This window comes from Pogoniulus pusillus, chromosome 23 (assembly GCF_015220805.1).
Source record: "Pogoniulus pusillus isolate bPogPus1 chromosome 23, bPogPus1.pri, whole genome shotgun sequence".
Taxonomy (NCBI): domain Eukaryota; kingdom Metazoa; phylum Chordata; class Aves; order Piciformes; family Lybiidae; genus Pogoniulus; species Pogoniulus pusillus.
The window spans coordinates 4036346-4054296 of record NC_087286.1 but is presented as its reverse complement, the minus strand read 5'-3'; the positions used below and the strand labels follow the sequence as shown (position 1 = coordinate 4054296).

Here is a 17951-nt window from a genome sequence, read left to right as displayed (position 1 = left end):
GTTTAACTTAAATCAGAATATGCCTCAGGAAACAAAGCCATAGAGTTATGGTTTGTTGTTTTGGGTTGTTTTTTGTATCCCTTTGGCAGTTCACTCCTTACACTAAACAGTAGGTCATTCTTATGACAACTATTAGGAGGAAGAATGAAGCTGCTTACAGTTGTCAGGGGCAAAAAGAGGAAAAAAGAAAACAATCAAACCCAATCATTCCCTTCAGATGGGCATTAAAACTGTGCCTTCTATTGCCTTTTTAATTCCTACCTCAGCTGCTGAGAAGTTTTTGATGAATCTAACCCCCTAATCATTTCAGCCATAAGGAGGAGTTTCTATGTCAAACAGCAGTCAAAGAAAGATGGGAGTTATTCTTCTGACAGGATCTGTCCTGTTTTGAGCTGCAGGGTCTGGAAAGGAATGAGCAGCATGCAAGGCAGCTTTGAGGGGGGACAAGATGTGGGGGGAGGCTGGCAATGAATGATAAAATGGAAGTTTTTAACCACTAAAGCAGAAAATTGCTAACATGTCTCCATGGTTTTGTCAGCCTAAAGGCAATGGCTATTGCACATAGCGACCACCAGGTTGTTTGGAGAGGAAGTCCTCGTTTTTGATGGCAGCTGGAATATTTTGAACTGAGTCTTAATATTGTCTAGTGGCTACACTGCATTAAGTGTTAGCTCCTCAGCAGTGCACTCCTCTCTTGTGTTCCTTTCATAGCTCCCAGCTAACTTTAGGAGTGGGCATTTTGAATAATACATGCACAGGGGTAGCAACTGATAATTCATCTTTGAATTGAAGCACACTCCCTAGGCTTTTAAAGTCAGATGCAGGCTTAAGTGGCTTGCAGAACAATAGGATCACAGAATGCTTCAGGTTGGAAGAGACCTTTAGAGGTCATCTAACCCTGCAGTCATCAGGGGCATGTTCAACTAGATGAAGTTTCTCAGAGCCCCTGACCTTGAACCACGACCACAGTGTCTATAAAATCCAACCAGAGGTAGATTTTCCTTACAACAATGAAAAGGATCTGAGTGTAAGCATTTAGCCTACATATAAAAAGAGAATAAATCCCACTGAAGGTCAATATGGAAGTATTTGTAGAGTCTTGGTTTTGAGGGTTTTTTGATGATGGAAGTGCTGGCTAAGATGTTATTCCAGAAAGTGGAAGACTGATACTAGAAAAAATCTCAATCACTTCTGCAGATACCAAGTGATACTATTTCAGAAACAGGCTGAACACCCTTCTTCAGCCACAACTCATCTGTCTTATGCACTAAATGCAAAGCACTTATGTATGGTGTGGAAAAAAGACCTGGGTGGAGAATTTAGTTTAATGAAATGGCACTGAATAGATTGAAACAGCAAAATAGGACATGAAAAATGCTTTAACATGGACCACAGCCTAAATGCCACAGAGATTTCAATATGGTGACATAGCCATGCTATGATCTATCTTTTTCCCTCCTTATGCCAGCTCTTTTTTACAGAGTATGTGTGCACAAGCATTGGGTACATCTGCTGTATATCTGCATAGGCTCATGAATTGAATTTCTTTTCATCGTTTCTGCGAGACTTTTCTGTAGTTGAGATCTGTTTGGATAAACAACACTCCACTCCATCACATGTACATAGATGCAAGGTCAATTTATACACACCCATTTAGGAAGCTGCAAAAAAAGATGGAGAACTGATGGCAGCGAATGAAACAGAAAAAAAAGATGATGGTTTCTTTTGGCTTTGGTGGCTAACCATACACATAGGAAAAAAATACCAGGAGAACCCAGTCACCATATTGATCAGAAATGACAAGGATGTTTTCTAACCAAGTTAAATCACTGGAGTCCGTGGCATGCTTTGCTTCATAGGTGCAAGATGTGCAGCAGACACCAGGCATGCACTTAGCAGGTTGTGGTCAGAAATCACTGCACATCTTCGGTGCTCGCTACGATCTGGACTCAGTGGCTTACTTCCCAGTGGCACATACATGGGAAGACTTCATGCAAGCCCTAGGCAGACCAAGCATCCACTTAACCTATGCACTACACTTTCTTCTCAGTTTGAATTCTGAGTTGTAGCCACCTGCAGAATGAATTTAAAGCATCGTTCCTTTTAGTGGAAATGCAGTTTAGTGGCAGTTCCAAGAGTAGTACTTTCAGTAAGTGGATGTCTGACTACAGAGATGAAAATGTGAAGTACAAATATTATTATTTCATGTAAATGTAAACAAGACAATAAGAAGGAAGGGAAGAAAAAATAGGCAGCTGAAGAACACATCTTTCCCTGGAAATTGCCATTTGGCTGGGTAATGTGAGTGTGGCTCTTTAGGCTGAAATTGATCACTGGATAGTTTTTAATAGCAGTGTTACAAAAGGATGCCCTCACATATATCTGTTTTTCTATTTAAGGTCGGTGCTCCTTGCCTTTTTCCACCAGGAATGCAGTGCTGCATCTGATAGTCTTACCTATGTTCATGAGTGATAGAAATCAGTAGAGCTCATAAAAAGTTATCCAGCAAATGTGGGTGGTGTTTAGGCTGCAGAGCTGACAAAACACCGAATGTGCTGCCATATATCCCAGTTAATTATCATTCTTGCATGCAGAATGACTGCATGGAGCTAAAATGGGAATGGTGGCCAACTCAAGTGGTCACTTTCTGTCCTCTAATGAGGTAGAAACTTAGGGGGGGGAAAAAGGATGTCAGCTTTAAAAACAAACAACCCACAAAAATCACAAAGTTTCAAAACTTCTAATGGGAAATTTCAGGATCTGTCATGAATTTTTAAGTCATTCTAGCTGGGGGGAGACCTTTGGCTTAAGTTGAGGTCATTCAAGGTTACCAGAAACATGAATCTAAGCAATTTTATGAGATCATGGAATCAGTCAGGGTTGGAAGGGACCACAAGGATCATCTAGTTCCAACCAAGTTCCCAAATTATCATTCTGTCCAAAGTTAATGAACTCTTTGCTCAAATCCCACTGCTTTCAATGAGCTTTGTACCATGTGCCTGGAACATATGAAGCACAGCAGACTGTCCCATGAGTGTAATACTATCTATGCCTGGTCAGTTTGTTCACTTCCAAATAACTGACCTGTAACAAGGTCTGGTTGGTTTATACTTTAATCCTGTATTATGTTGTTGGCTTTGGTTTGGTTTGCTCAGTGTTGGTTTGTTTATTTTCCCTAGAACTTATAAAGAAAGGTGAAAGCTGAAATTAGCTTTTAGTGCTTTTTGAATCAAAAATAAAGAAATAAAGAAGTAAATTAACAACCAACCAAATAATAGATCCTGTGACTCTTCCTAGAGCCAATTCCTGGAGTGTCTTTTATGCTTTTGCCTTTTTTTTCCTATGTGTATGTTAGAAATCTAAACTGGTTGTTGTTTTATTTGTACTTACAAGTAAATGCTGGATTCATTGCCTCCAATATCAGGGGACTGGAGTTTCTGCACAAGGATCACAATGATGCCAATAAAGAGCACAAAGTTTATCTAGGAGACAAACAGAAAGGAAGAAAACAGGACAGTGGTATTTTATTTATTGATTTTTACTAATCACAATGAGACTTTGCCAGTGATTTGCTGTCTTCATTGCTTTTTTCTTCACCAAACTGAAAAATTTTATAGGGTCAGGAGCAATGGGATACGTTTACCAGAATCTTATTGCCTCTTTTCCAGGCAAAAATGTCCCCCTTGCAGCAGGCAAAAGAAGAATTTCTTCATTCTCAAGCAAGATAAGACAAATATAAGTAAAAAGAGTTCAACTTTTTTTTTTCATTCTCAACCAGTGCAAAGAATAAAAAGAAAGAACTCTGCACATTACAGCTGGAAAAGTCTCTTTGTCTCCCATCCTTTGAACTAAAGCATTTCTCAGCATAGTAGCATCCATTAGTCACAACTTAGTGTCTCTCTTGTCCTGAAAAACCCAACTTGTGTTACTCTCCCTCTGCTTGGATCTATCCCAAGATGAAATGACCTCATGTTTTTGGGAGGGGTGGGGGGAGTTTGTGTGTGTGTGTGGGGGAGGTGGGTGTTTAATGTTCTCCTTCAAGTCCTCTTGGGCATCTTCTCTTTTGTAGAGCCATGTGATTGTAGGAGGTATCTTTTAAAAGTTGGGGGTTAATAAAATGAGTTTGCTGAAATTATTTGGCTTGAGAGGAATGCCAGAATGCAAGAGTGGAATATTTAAGCTGATGTCTTTGGTTTCTATGTTTAAGCAACTGAGTAAACTCCTTGCCTCCATAGTCTTTGCTTGCAGGCAGTGCACCATATTTTCACAGTATCACACAGTATCATCAGGGTTGGAAGAGACCTCACAGATCATCAAGTCCAACCCTTTAGCACAGAGCTCAAGGCCAGACCATGGCACCAAGTGCCACGTCCAGTCCTGCCTTGAACTGCCCCAGGGACGGCGACTCCACCACCTCCCCAGGCAGCCCATTCCAGTGTCCAATGACTCTCTCAGGGAAGAACTTTCTCCTGTACTAAACCTTTATCCTGTACTAAACCTTCTTTCTAAGAGTGGAATTACTTGACAGGGTGGATGACAAATGTTGCACCCATTAGTCCCACACAGGTGGTGCAGCACAGTTTGTAAAGGCATCTGAAGGTATTTGCATGTTCTTTTCCCTCAGAGGTGTTGAGAAAGCACTTTCTCCAAGTGCTACTTACCATGATTGATCCAACCACAGGCCCTTTGATGACCCACCACAAGGCAGTGTTGTCATTCATGTCCCAGCAGCTGCAGTCATTAATGGAAAGAATGGGGTGGGGAAAGAGAAGGAAAGATAAAGAGGAAAGATATAAGAAGTGAGATAATAAACTGACACCAGTTTTTTAGGGGGGCACAGAGTGGGAGATTGATGGCATTTCTACATCAGCATTTAAAATCTTCCTCCAGACTCCCCAAAGGATTCTGATGAAGCTTCTCCCATATAGATGCATTTGGGCATTCATTTGCAGAGAAAGGCCATTTCAGGGGCCATATACATGTGGGACTTTAGCTGTAATATATATAATGCCAGAAACCCAATAATGATGATAAAACCTCTTATTTCCTCTGCCACGCCACCTTTGCTGCACCATTTTGAGTCACTAAGAGTTTGATTGTCTGTTAAAAAATGGTTTGGGTTTTTATTTGTCTCTACTTTCTTCCCTTCATGCTTCCCTGTGGAAAGCATAGAATGGCAGAAATAAGGGCAACGAAGCTGGTGAAGGGCCTGGAGCACAAATCCTATGAGGATAGGTTGGACTGGATGATCTTGGAGGTCTCTTCCAACCTGGTTGATTCTATGATGATGATGAGAGGTTGAGGGAGCTGGGCCTGTTTAGCCTGGAGAAGAGGAGGCTCAGGGGTGATCTTATTACTGTCTACAACTACCTGAAGGGGCATTGTAGCCAGGTGGGGGGTGGCCTCTTCTCCCAGGCAACCAGCAATAGAACAAGGGGACACAGTCTCAAGTTGTGCCAGGGTAGGTCTAGGCTGGACGTTAGGAAGAAGTTCTTCACAGAGAGAGTGATTGGCATTGGAATGGGCTGCCCAGGGAGGTGGTGGAGGCACCGTCCCTGGGGGTCTTCAAGAAAAGCCTGGCTGAGGCACTTAGTGCCATGGTCTGGTTGATTGGATAGAGCAAGGTGCTAGGTTGGACTGGATGATCTTGGAGGTCTCTTCCAACCTGCTTGATTCTATGATTCTATGATTCTATGTTTACTCTGTACCTACAGTTCTGAGAAGAAGGATTTCCCTCCCACTGGGACAGCAGCCAAAAGTCCCAGCAGTGGTTGTCATGGTGCATTTGTCAGATGCCAGAAACAATTTGGAAGAGCAGACAGGAATAAAGTGCTGCTGATCTTGAAAGGGTAAAGCAACTTCTCTGTCATTTAAGTGGAGGTCTGGTAGCATATGAGGGAGAAGTGAAAATCTTTAAGCAAAAGTGTATATGTGTATATATGTCCTGGAGACTTGGGTACCCCAAAATTCCTCTCCTTCTGTGGTTTGAATGGCAGAGGAAAGGCATGAAAAACCTGTTCCCCCCCCCTGCCCTGCAGGTGTGAAGGAGGGGAGCAAAGAGTCCTTCTGGCACGAGGGGTGCCCGTGCAGTGCCCACGCTGGGATGGGGTTGGGCATTGGCTGTCCTCGTCGTGCCTAGGAAATGGTAACTCAACTCTTTGGCTAGGAAGAGTATAAATATTGGGGTGCTTCCTGCCTTGGGGTTCCCACCTTAGAGTTCTCCCCATCCTGGATAGTTCCTGCAGAGAGTCCCCTGGTGCTGCAAAGGACAAGCTGTGGAGGGACAGGACCATCTCTGCTTTGAGCAGCTTCCCACCACAAGCACCCTTTGTGCAAGCTTAATAGGCTAAGTAGCCTCAGGTGTCTTTTGAATGAGAGAGAGCTGAAAAACATCTGTAACATCCTTTCTCTCAGACAGCCTAACTCACCTGTGAGTAAACTTTCTGCTCAGCCTGATTGGCACTGGGAAAGCTGTGTTTATAGCTTAGCCATTTCCATTCCCTGACTTCTAGAATAGCCAAATTTATCTCTAGCATCCTTTGTAAGATGTTCTCAGTGAAACTGAGTCTGCTAATTAAACTGAATTAATTTCTGTGTATAGTTCTGGGGGCAGGGTTTTGGGAAAATAATTCTATTTCTATATTCCTGACTCATCCAGGTTAATTCCCTGCCTCTATAACTATATATATGTAGGTGTGAGGAGGCAGAGTGCCTGTACATGTGAGAGAAATCCCAAACAGCTGAGTGATGCCTGGTTTAGTTGAACTTTTATGTGCAATGTTTTACTGCATTCCCACAAAACCAACAGTGAGGATGTTTGTGGTACAGCTGGTGAGAGGAGGGGAAATGTAGAGCTGGGATGTCATATTTGCACAAAATCACATGGGTTTGCTTCTATCTGCCAAGATTAAAAACTGAAAATCCCCCAAATCTAGAGAACTGATGGATGAGATTTTCAAATCATAGAATCACATAATCAGACAGGTTGGAAGAGACCTCCAAGATCATCCAGTCCAACCTAGCACCCAGCCCTGGCCAACCCACCAGACCATGGCACTAAGTGCCTCATCCAGGCTTTGCTTCAACACTTCCAGGAGTGGCAACTCCACCACCTCCCTGGGCAGCCCATTCCAATGCCAATCACTCTCTCTGACAACTTCCTCCTAACATCCAGCCTAGAGTTCCCCTGCCACAGCTTGAGGCTGTGTCCCCTTGTTCTTTTGCTGGTTGCCTGGCAGAAGAGACCAACCCCACCTGCCTATAGCCTCCCTTCAGGTAGTTGTAGACAGCAATGAGGTCACCCTACAAATGTTTGTTCTTGGACTTCTTCTTCTTCTTCAGGTTACATCCCCACCTAGCTCAGCTGCCAATGTCTACCTTGTAGATGCCATCACTGAATCAGATAAATCTCACATGAAGGGTTTTTCTCAAGGACTTTTTTGGTCCAGTTCCTGTGATATCTCTAGGATGGATGTGGCAGAAGAAATGTCATCTTCTCTCTCAGAGGTACATGACCAGGAGAATGAAAAGAAAAATAAGTAATAGAAGACAGTGCCCACCAGCACAGTCTGTAACATCAGCCAGCAAGCTGAACTATGTCAACAGGCTCCCTAATTTCTTTCAGACCCATTACTACTGCAGAGGTCAGACACACAGGACTCTGTTTCAGGATAGATGAAAGGAAGGGCGCCAGTGAGCTGGGAAAGAGATGTGACTTCCATTTGAAAAGGCCAGGATCTCATCTCTGTTACATCTCTGGTGTATATCTGGAACAACTCCATTTAATTCAGCAGCACAGCTCTGGTTAAACAGGAGGTTGGATTTATCTCCACCAAAGCTGCCATTTACAGGGATGTGAATCAGGAGCTGAAATCAAGGCAGCTCTGCCAGTTTTATAAGGAGCAAGCAGGAGGAAGCTCAGATTCAGCCTCTGTATTTTAATCCATGCCTCTGTGACTGTGGTTTCCCACTTCAGTAATTTCTCCAATGTTTTCAGGCTCATGCTGGCTTCTCCCCCACCCCCAGAGCAATACTTGCTGCTTTTTGAAAAGCAACTACTGAGACATTCATCTAGAGCCTTCCTGAATGTGCTGCATGTTAAACAGCTTCTCTAACTAAAAGGAAGGAAAGGATTATTGGTGGGTTGGGTTTTTTTTTTCCCTTCTGCAAAAGATTCTCCCAACCCATAAAATACAAGGACTGTTTGGACTCCTAAGAGAAATTAATGCATTTAAGACCAGTGGTGTAATCATAATAATGACACAACAGGGGGTTCTGGCTTGTTTTGCATGGAAGTAAATGATTTAATTTGTCTTAATGTCAAAATAGAACATTGGGTCAAAGCCCTGGCATCCCCAGTGGAGGAAGGGCTTTGTGTGCTTTCCAAACAGAGCATGAAAGAACAAGGATGAAAGAAACCTGACAAAACTGTGAGTCTTGTGCAAAGTTTGGACTCAGGCATTTCTAATATAAAGGGGAATTAAATCCTAAGTGTCTCTGCAGTGGGAGTTGGGTACAGAATGACAGGGATGCAAAGGCATCTCTGAACATAAAATCATAGAATCAGTCAGGGTTGGAAGGGACCACAAGGAGCAGCCAGTCTCAACCCCCCTGCCATGCCCAGGGACACCCTACCCTAGAGCAGGCTGCACACAGCCTCAGCCAGCCTGACCTCAAACACCTCCAGCCATGGGGCCTCAACCACCTCCCTGGGCAACCCAGTCCAGCCTCTCACCACTCTCCTGCTCAACAACTTTCTCCTCACCTCCACTCTGAATCTCCCCACCTCCAGCTTTGCTCCATTCCCCCCAGTCCTGGCACTCCCTCACAGCCTCAAAAGTCCCTCCCCAGCTTTTTTGTAGCCCCTTTCAGATCCTGGAAGGCCACAAGAAGGTCACCTGGGAGCTTCCTCTTCTCCAGCCTGCACAGCCCCAACTCTTTCAGTCTGTGCTCACAGCAGAGCTGCTGCAGCCCTCTGAGTATCCTCATGGCCCTTTCTCTGGACACTCTCCAGCATCTCCACATCCTTCTTTGTAATAGTGGCTCCAGAGCTGGATGCAGTACTCCAGGTGGGGTCTCAGCAGAGCAGAGCAGAGGGGGAGAATCACCTCCCTGGCCCTGCTGGCCACACTTCTGCTGCTGTAGCCCAGGCTCTGCTTGGCTTTCTGGACTGCAAGTGCACACTGCTGGCTCCTGTTGAGCTTCTCATCCAGCAGCACCCCCAAGTCCCTCTCCTCAGGGCTGCTCTCCAGCCACTCACTGCCCAGCCTGTATTGTTGCTTGGCATTGCCCCGACCCAGATGCAGGACACTGCACTTAGTCTTCATCTACTCCAAGCCCCCTACTAGATCAGGACCACCTAGAGTAAATAACTCAGGAACACATCCAGGTGGGTTTGAGATACTTCCAAAAATGAGGACTCCACAGCCTTTCTGGGCAGCCTGTTCCAGTGCTCTGCCACACTCAACGTGAAGACTTTTTTCCTTATATTTACATGGAACCTCCTGTGCTCCACTTTGTGTCCACTTTCTCACATACTGCCACTAACCACCTCTGAGAAGAGCCTGACCTCAGCCTTCTGGCACTCACCCTTTACCTATTTATAGGCACTGAGGAGACAGCAACATCTTTCCCTCAGACCAAGGATGTTAAAGAATCATTGTTGGGTTTCACACATTTCTTCAGTCTCCCTCATTCCCAGGATTTTTTCTAACATTCCACCAATTTCAAACACACCTGGCATGGAAAAAAAAACCCAACACTGCCAAGTTTGTATTTGCAAGGTGTGCATCCACATCCATTCCTCCCAGGTAAGTCTGCTGCTCTATCAGACTGGTCAATCTACTGACTCTTAAGATGTGCAGGACTGTCTCTGGGAGCAGCCTTTCCTTCTGGCCTTTTGGAAAAGGATGCAAGATATTTGCAGTATTGTTCCTTAAGAGGAGGATCATTTGGGTGGAATCTGTTTGCTGGAATTGTTTCTGTATTTTTTCCCTTTCCTCATCTGTTTTCACAGAGAAGAGAGGATGTGGATTTCTGTCTCACCTCTACTTATCTCCCCTATTAGATCTCCAAGGGGAAGCTAAACTCCTAATAGCCTTTGGAAATCAAAGCTTAGCAACTCTTTGTGCAGGATTCACTTGTCATTATGGAGCAAAGCTGGAGGTGGGGAGGTAAGACTGGATGTGAGGAGGAAGTTGTTGAGCATGAGAGTGGTGAGAGGCTGGACTGGGTTGCCCAGGGAGGTGGTTGAGGCCCCATGGATGGAGGTGTTTAAGGCCAGGCTGGCTGAGGCTGTGTGCAGCCTGCTCTAGAGTAGGGTGTCCCTGCCCATTTCATGAGTGTTGGAACTGGCTGCTCCTTGTGGTCCCTTCCAACCCTGACTGATTCTATGATTCTATGATCACATCAGAGTTATATGCAGAGGTTTCTACAGCTGAGCCCATTAACTTAATCTTCCCTTATAATCATTTAGAGAAGAGAAGACAGTCTCAGGTGTGATTCACCTGACAGCTCTTTTACAATGAGATAAGTCATATCCTAGATGCCACTAATTTGCCAAAGCAGGGAACAAAGGGCCACTAGGTCATATACCTGGTTACAGGATGGATGCTTGCATCTTCTCTGAAATCACCAGTGCAACAGGGACATAAGCATCCAATTAGGGCTCTTTATACAGCCAAACAGGAAAGCACTCTAGGTTGAACACTGGACCAAAACTACTTAAGCACAAGGATCAATGCCAGAAATAGAAGAAGAGGTTAGTCATGTCCTCTAATCACTATAATTCTCTTTCACCCCTGTGTTCATGCTGAATGCGTGTGAAATGGTTTTCTGTGCAGCTGTACCTACCCAGTGTCATCAAAGTGAAGTCTCAGCACTGCCCAGACAGTGACACAAATTGTTGGGGTACCTGTTGAAGAGAAGAAGGTGATATCATTAGCAGGCTAGGCACAATTAGTACTCAGCAAAGAGCAGTTTTTTGCAACCTCTCCTCTGAGCTTTTATTTCCTAATGGCACTTATACACGAAGCAGTGCCACTCATGACATTATTTCAGAGCTCTAGAAACACCCATCTCTGGCAGAAGCTGGGTTAGTCATAGTGGGATTGCAGAAGGAAAACCAGTAACAGCAAAGGATTAAGTTGTTTGGGGTCATTATTGCACAAATTTCATAGAATCATAGAATCAAAAAGGTTGGAAGAGACCTCCAAGATCATCCAGTTCAACCTAGCACCCAGCCCTGGCCAGTCAACCTAAGTGCCTCATCCAGTCTTTGCTTGATCACCTCCAGGGATGACAACTCCACCACCTCCCTGGGCAGCCCATTCCAATGCCAATCACTCTCTCTGCCAACAACTTCCTCCTAACATCCAGCCTAGACCTCCCCTGCCACAACTTGAGGCTGTGTCCCCTTCTTCTATTGCTGCTTGCCTGGCAGCAGAGCCTAACCCCATCTGGCTACAGCCTCCCTTCAGGGAGCTGCAGACAGCAATGAGCTCTGCCCTGAGCCTCCTCTCTGCAGGCTGTGCTCCAGGCCCCTCCCCAGCCTTGCTGCCCTTCTCTGGACACGTTCCAGTACCTCAACATCTCTCTTGAATTGAGGAGCCCAGAACTGGACACAGCACTCAAGGTGTGACATGACCAGTGTTGAGTCCAGAGTCAGAATAACCTCCCTTGTCCTGCTGCCCACACTGCTCCTGAGCCAGCCCAGGATGCCATTGGCTCTGCTGCCCACCTGGGCACTGCTGCCTCATCTTCAGCTACTCTCTACCAGCACCCCCAGGTCCCTCTCTGCCTGGCTGCTCTCAGCCACTCTTTCCCCAGCCTGTAGTGCTGATTGGGGTTGTTGTGGCCAAAGTATAGAACCCTGCCCTTGGCCCTGTTGTACTGCATCCTGTTGCATGAGCAGTAAAGGAGTTTGTACAGAACAAAAGTGGTGCCAGCAGCTTCCATGTCTAGAGTTCCTGTAACGATGCAGTAATTGCAGACTGGCAGATGCTGAGCTGTAATGGCATTATTGTGTTCCCTGTATCCTTCTGTGGTTTTGTTGCAAAGGATTAGCATGCATTGTGTTTGCTCTGTTGTTGTGTAAATAACTGATTTTGCTTTACTTAGTTAACCACAACAAACCAGTAGAGGATAGGTTTCCTTCACTGCCATGAATATTTCATCTTCACTCTTTAAGAAAAACAACCCAAAGCCCCAAACCAGAATATTCAGAAGAAGAATTTAATTTCTATTTCAGACATATTTTTTTTTTACCCTTTAAATAATGCATGTAAAACAAGAACTAAATCAAACCAGCAACAATCTACTGAGAAATCCAGATTTATTTCCCTTTCTGAAAGCACTAAAAAAGCAGGTTTGTGGTGGGAGATATTTTAGGAGATAATGCAGTCCTGCAGAACAGTTCTGGGTAAGTTGGATCTATATTCTATGGCAAATAAAATCTTTGCCTAGGAAACTGTCTGCAGCTCTTCAGGCACCACTGGAAAAATACAGTGCTAAAAAGCAAACAGAACAAAGCCCTTGCAGCTTGCATCAGTGAACGAGACTGTCATGAGTTGACAGCAGCAATTATGTGTCATGCATTTTGCAAGGCTGTGTTGATGTCATGTTAATTAGTCATGCAGCTGAATCCACTTAAATGACTCTCTGTCAGATTTCATATTCATAGAATCATAGAATCAGCCAGGTTGGAAGAGACCTTCAAGCTCATCCAGGCCAACCTAGCACCCAGCCCTGGCCAATCAACCAGACCATGGCACTAAGTGCCCCAGCCAGGCTTGGCTTCAACACCTCCAGGGATGGTGACTCCACCACCTCCCTGGGCAGCCCATTCCAATGCCAATCACTCTCTCTGGCAACAGCTTCCTCCTAACATCCAGCCTAGACCTCCCCTGGCACAACTTGAGACTTTGCCCCCTTCTTCTATTGCTGGTTGCATAGCAAAAGAGACCAACCCTCACCATCTGAGGCCATACCCTCTTCATTTAAAAGAGCAGAGAGAAATATTTGAAAGCAAAATGAAATAAATAAATAGAAAGAAAAGTAGTAAAAGAAAATGACAGGTTTTGGAGGAGAAGAAACCAGGCAGATTTCACTGAAATAGAAGCCTGGCTTTCTTACTTGAGAACACCTAGAAAACACTGAGATCTCTGTGCACTGAACAGATGCACAATAACAGAATCATAGAATCAGCCAGATTGGAAGAGACCTCCAAGCTCGTCCAGTCCAACCTAGCACCCAGCCCTATCCAATTAACCAGGCCATGGCACTAAGTGCCTCATCCAGGTTTTGCTTGAACACCTCCAGGGACAGTGACTCCACCACCTTCCTGGGCAGCAAATCACCCTCTCTGAGAAGAACTTCCTCCTAACGTCCAGCCTAGACCTCCCCCAGTACAATTTGAGACTGTGTCTCCTTGTTCTGTTGCTGGTTGCCTGGGAAAAGAGACTGAGAGAGTCTCATGTGCTGTCTAGGTTACACTGATCTGTGCTGCATAAACCTTGATGGGTACAAATAGCATTCCAAGACTAAAAAGTGGGCAAGAAGGCAGAAACAGATTGTTTCATAAAAGCAGAGCTTTAAAACCACATTCCAGATCAGCTTGGAGTTTTGAACCATCTGCTATATGAATATACATAGACTCACACTGCTTCTCTTTTCATCAAAAGATGTGTCTATATCTTCACCATTCTCTTTTCAGGTTCTGTGTAACAAGAGAAAACTGACAAGCCCCAAAGGGAAAGAGAGCTATTGCTGATGACTGCATCAGTATCCTCATCTAGGGTAGGGTGTCCCTGCCCATCGAGGTCTCTTTTAACCTGGTTGGCTCTATGATTCTGTATCCAGTTCTGGAGCCTCCATTACAAGAGGGATGTGGAGATGATGGAGAGTGTCCAGAACAGGGCCAGGAGGATGCTGAGAGGGCTGCAGCAGCTCTGCTGTGAGCACAGACTGAAAGAGTTGGGGCTGTGCAGGCTGGAGCAGAGGAGGCTGTGAGGTGACCTTCCAGGATCTGATGGGGACCTCAAAAAAAGCTGGGGAGGGACTTTTGAGGCTGTGAGGGAGTGCCAGGAGTGGGGGAAATGGAGCAAAGCTGGAGGTGGGGAGAGTCAGGCTGGAGGTGAGGAGGAAGTTGTTGAGCAGGAGAGTGGTGAGACGCTGGACTGGAACTAGTCCTGAGTAAGGAGCAGGCATTAGGAAAGATCCCAGGAGAACATCAGTCACAGAATCACAGAATCAGTCAGGGTTGGAAGGGACCAAAAGGGTCAGACAGTTTCAAGCCCCCTGACATGGGCACAGACACCCTACCCTAGAGTAGGCTGCACACAGCCTCCTCCAGCCTGGCCTGAAACACCTCCAGCCATGGGGCCTCAACCACCTCCCTGGGCAACCCATTCCAGCCTCTCACCACTCTCAGGCTCAACAACTTCCTCCTCACCTCCATTCTGAACCTACCCATCCCCAAATTTGCTCCATTCCCCCCAGTCCTGTCACTCCCTGATAGCCTGAAAAGTCCCTCCCCAGATTTTTTGTAGCCCACTTCAGATCCTGGAAGGCCACAAGAAGGTCACCTGGGAGCCTCCTCTGCTGCAGCCTGCACAGCCCCAACTCTTTCAGTCTGTGCTCACAGCAGAGCTGCTGCAGCCTCTGAGCATCCTTGTAGCCTTTCTTCCTTATACTTAGTCTCAATCTGTACTCTTTTTTCTAAGTTCAAAGCTATTTCCCTTTTGCCTATCAAATCAGACACTCCAGCATGTCCCATCCTCGTGGCCCTTCAGCAGCATATTGCATATTTAAGAGGAAAAAAGTTATTTGGATCAACACAGCCACAGGTAGTTCTCATCAATCAAATGAAGCCACTGATGTGCTCAGCACATTTTAAGGAACAGGAAAACATCCAGGTGGTGCAAAATGCTGAGCTGCATAATAAGGAAGATGCTTATTGCTGCTTTAATGCAACTCCCTTCCCATTAGCTCTGAGCTGAGGGGCTGGTTTTGCCCTACATCATTTGCATCCAGAGTTTGGAAGTGCTTTGGAGTTTGCAATGTCCCAACTGCTCCTACTCACTCTGAGGAAATGTTATTCAAGTTGGCATATGCTGGAGGTGAGAAAACTTTGTATAGTAAAACAAAACCAACCAACCAAACAAGAACCCAACTCAACCAACCAAAAAAAACCCACCAAACAACCCAACCAGTCAAAAAAAAACACAACAAAAAATCCAAAGCAAACAAAAATATTTGGAGATTCTCTTAGTGTTGTTAATGGATATTATTGGTACTAAATAGTTAGATCTTATTTATAGGAATTAGATCTTACTTATATGTTACTCTTCCAGAGAGACATGGACAGACTCAGAGCTGGGCTAAGAGGAGCCAAATGAGGTTCAACAAGGACAAGAGTCCTTCACCTGGGGAGGAATCATAAACTCCACCAGTACAGGCTGGGAGGTGACTGCTGGAGAGCAGCCCCAAAGAAAGGGACCTGGGAGTGCTGGTGGATGATAAGTTACCCATGGCACAGCAAGGTGCCCTTGTGGCCAAGAGGGACAGTGGGATCCTGGGGTGTATTAGGAGGACTGTGTCCAGCAGATCAAGGGAGGTTCTCCTCTCCCTCTACTCTACCCTGCTGAGACCTCATCTTGAATACTGTGTTCAGTTTTAGGCTCCCCAGTTGAAGAGGGACAGGGATCTGCTGGAGAGAGTCCAGTGGAGAGATACAAGGATGATGAGGGGACAGGAGGGCATGGCTGATGAGGAGAGGCTGAGGGACCTGGGGCTGCTTAGTCTGGAGGAGACTGAGAGGGGATTTGATAAATGTTTATAAGTATCTAAGGGCTGCCAGGAGGGGGACAGGCTCTGCTCACTGCTCCCTGGGATAGGACAAGCAGCAATGGGTGTAAGCTGCAGCACAGGAGGTTCCAGCTCAACACAAGGGGGAACTTCTTTACTGTAAGGGTCACAGAGCACTGGCACAGGCTGCCCAGAGAGGCTGTGGAGTCTCCTTCTCTGGAGCCTTTCAAGGCCTGTCTGGATGTGTTCCTCTGTGATCTGTGCTAGATTGTGTGGTCCTGCTCTGGCAGGGGGGTTGGATTTGATGATCTCCTTGGGTCCCTTCCAATCCCTAATATCCTGTGAACCTGTGTTATGGCATTCAACTCAAACATTGGCAAGTTTCATTACAGGCTCAATCCATCCAGGCAGCTCTTTCAGTACAGAGACTAAATAGAAAGCCCCAAACTATTAGTGCCCTCTGTTGCAATATTCTCATGTTCAGACCAACCTACAGATACAATATTTGTGCCAACTTAAAGGGACCCAACCTCTGATTTGTGTTTAGACTGAGGAGATTTACACACTGTCTCCTTTAACAGTTACCCCATTTTCTTGCATACAAGCCTCAGGTTCTCTTTGAACACAGTCTTACAGCTCAGCAGAATGCAATTAAACATCTATGGTCAGCACAAGGGGAACTGCAAATATCCTTTTTCTGTAGATACCTTTATCCAGTAACATTTATATACCATAAAAGATTTCTAATCTCTCATTCTCTGCTTTCTTCTTTACACCATTCCTCCTAATACAGGAAGACTTTGCTGGGAGATGAGAATTTTTATGTGTATTGTTGTGGTAGGCCTGATAGGCTCAAAATAGGCTTATACATGTCCTGCCTTGCCCAGGCATGTTCTTCTGCTCCACCACACAGGCAAGCATGGAAATGGGCACAAAAGGATCTGCAGTCACTGAGTCTGGCCTGCCCAGGGCCCTGTGGTGTAAGGCACACACTTAGCTTGTGCCTGCCTAGTGCCAGGCCTGTGCTTTGCCCAGATTAGGCAAAAGTGAGCCTGTGGCTTTGCCTCATATGGTAAGGTTTGGCTAACTGCCATCCTGAGTGGCTGCTCTGTGTCCAAAGGGCAATGAATCTCAGCCCACATTGATAAAAGGAGATATGCAGGTGAACAACCTGCTTTGCTTCCCTGCTTTGCTCCCCTGCTCTGTGCCTGCTCTCTCTGCTGTGCCCAGCCCTGCTGCCATTGCACACTGCCTTATTGCTGCCTGCTAAACTCCACTGCTGCAGTTACCAGGAGCAGACCCTGGATGCCTGCACACCATCAGCCTGTGTGGCCAGCGTGACACCGTGCTGAGACTGCACCACATCTGCCTCTGCACCTGAAGGTCCTGCCTAGAATCCCTGCACATATACACAGATGGTCCAGGAGCAGCCAGGAGACAAGGGCAGAGATTGTCTGCATCCTGTCCCCAGGAGCCAGGAAGATTCAAGCCTCAACATCCGACAAGACAGAGTCCCCTGAGAGCATTTGGGCACTGTCTGGGCTGTGGCCAGCCCCCACGAGGGGAATAATAATAATCTGTGAGTAAATGCTCAGTGCCTCTTTGTGATTCTCTGCTGCCTTCTGCCACAGAGCAGAGAAAGCCCCTTGAGCCCAGCTGCTGGGCAAGCAGAGTTTGACCACAGTAATAGTTTTCTTCCAGTTCAATTAATGTTTATGTGTTTTACTGGTTATATTAGATGTAGATATTATCCATAGAATGTTTCCATAACCCTGTAAGAACCAACATGTTATTAAAATTAGTGATTGGGGATGGCAGAGTTCTGAGTATGAACATTAATAAACAATATTAATTTTGGGAAATATCTTCTCACATCAGTTAATTTCCCCTCCCCAACATGCATACAGCTGCCTTAAGGGGGAAAAAAACCCCAAAGTACCTGTGGATTACTTAAAGGTGCAGATTAAATCAAATAGTACTTCAAGGCATTTGGTTTGTATGTAGATACTACACATAAACACACAGGATTAGTGCTAGAGTATTTCAGACACAAACCACAAAACCCAAAGTGTTGAGTTTAACCTTAACACCATAGAAAGTTTGGGGTTGGAAGTGACCTTTAAAGGTCGTGTAGTTTAATCTCCTCT

The 17951-nt window shown here is 45.5% G+C and overlaps 1 protein-coding gene across 9 annotated transcripts in view; it reads right to left on the bottom strand.

Annotated features, from left to right (window-relative positions):
• ADCYAP1R1 (ADCYAP receptor type I) overlaps positions 1–17951 on the bottom strand; it is a 184759-nt gene that overhangs the window by 25794 nt on the left and 141014 nt on the right. For all 9 annotated transcript variants that reach the window (XM_064162372.1, XM_064162374.1, XM_064162373.1 and 6 more), the window contains exons 11-13: positions 10852–10912; positions 4662–4731; positions 3391–3482 (exon numbers count right to left, since the gene is read on the bottom strand). In XM_064162372.1, the coding sequence (XP_064018442.1) occupies positions 3391–3482; positions 4662–4731; positions 10852–10912 (223 nt within the window). The remainder of the gene's footprint in view (positions 1–3390; positions 3483–4661; positions 4732–10851; positions 10913–17951) is intronic.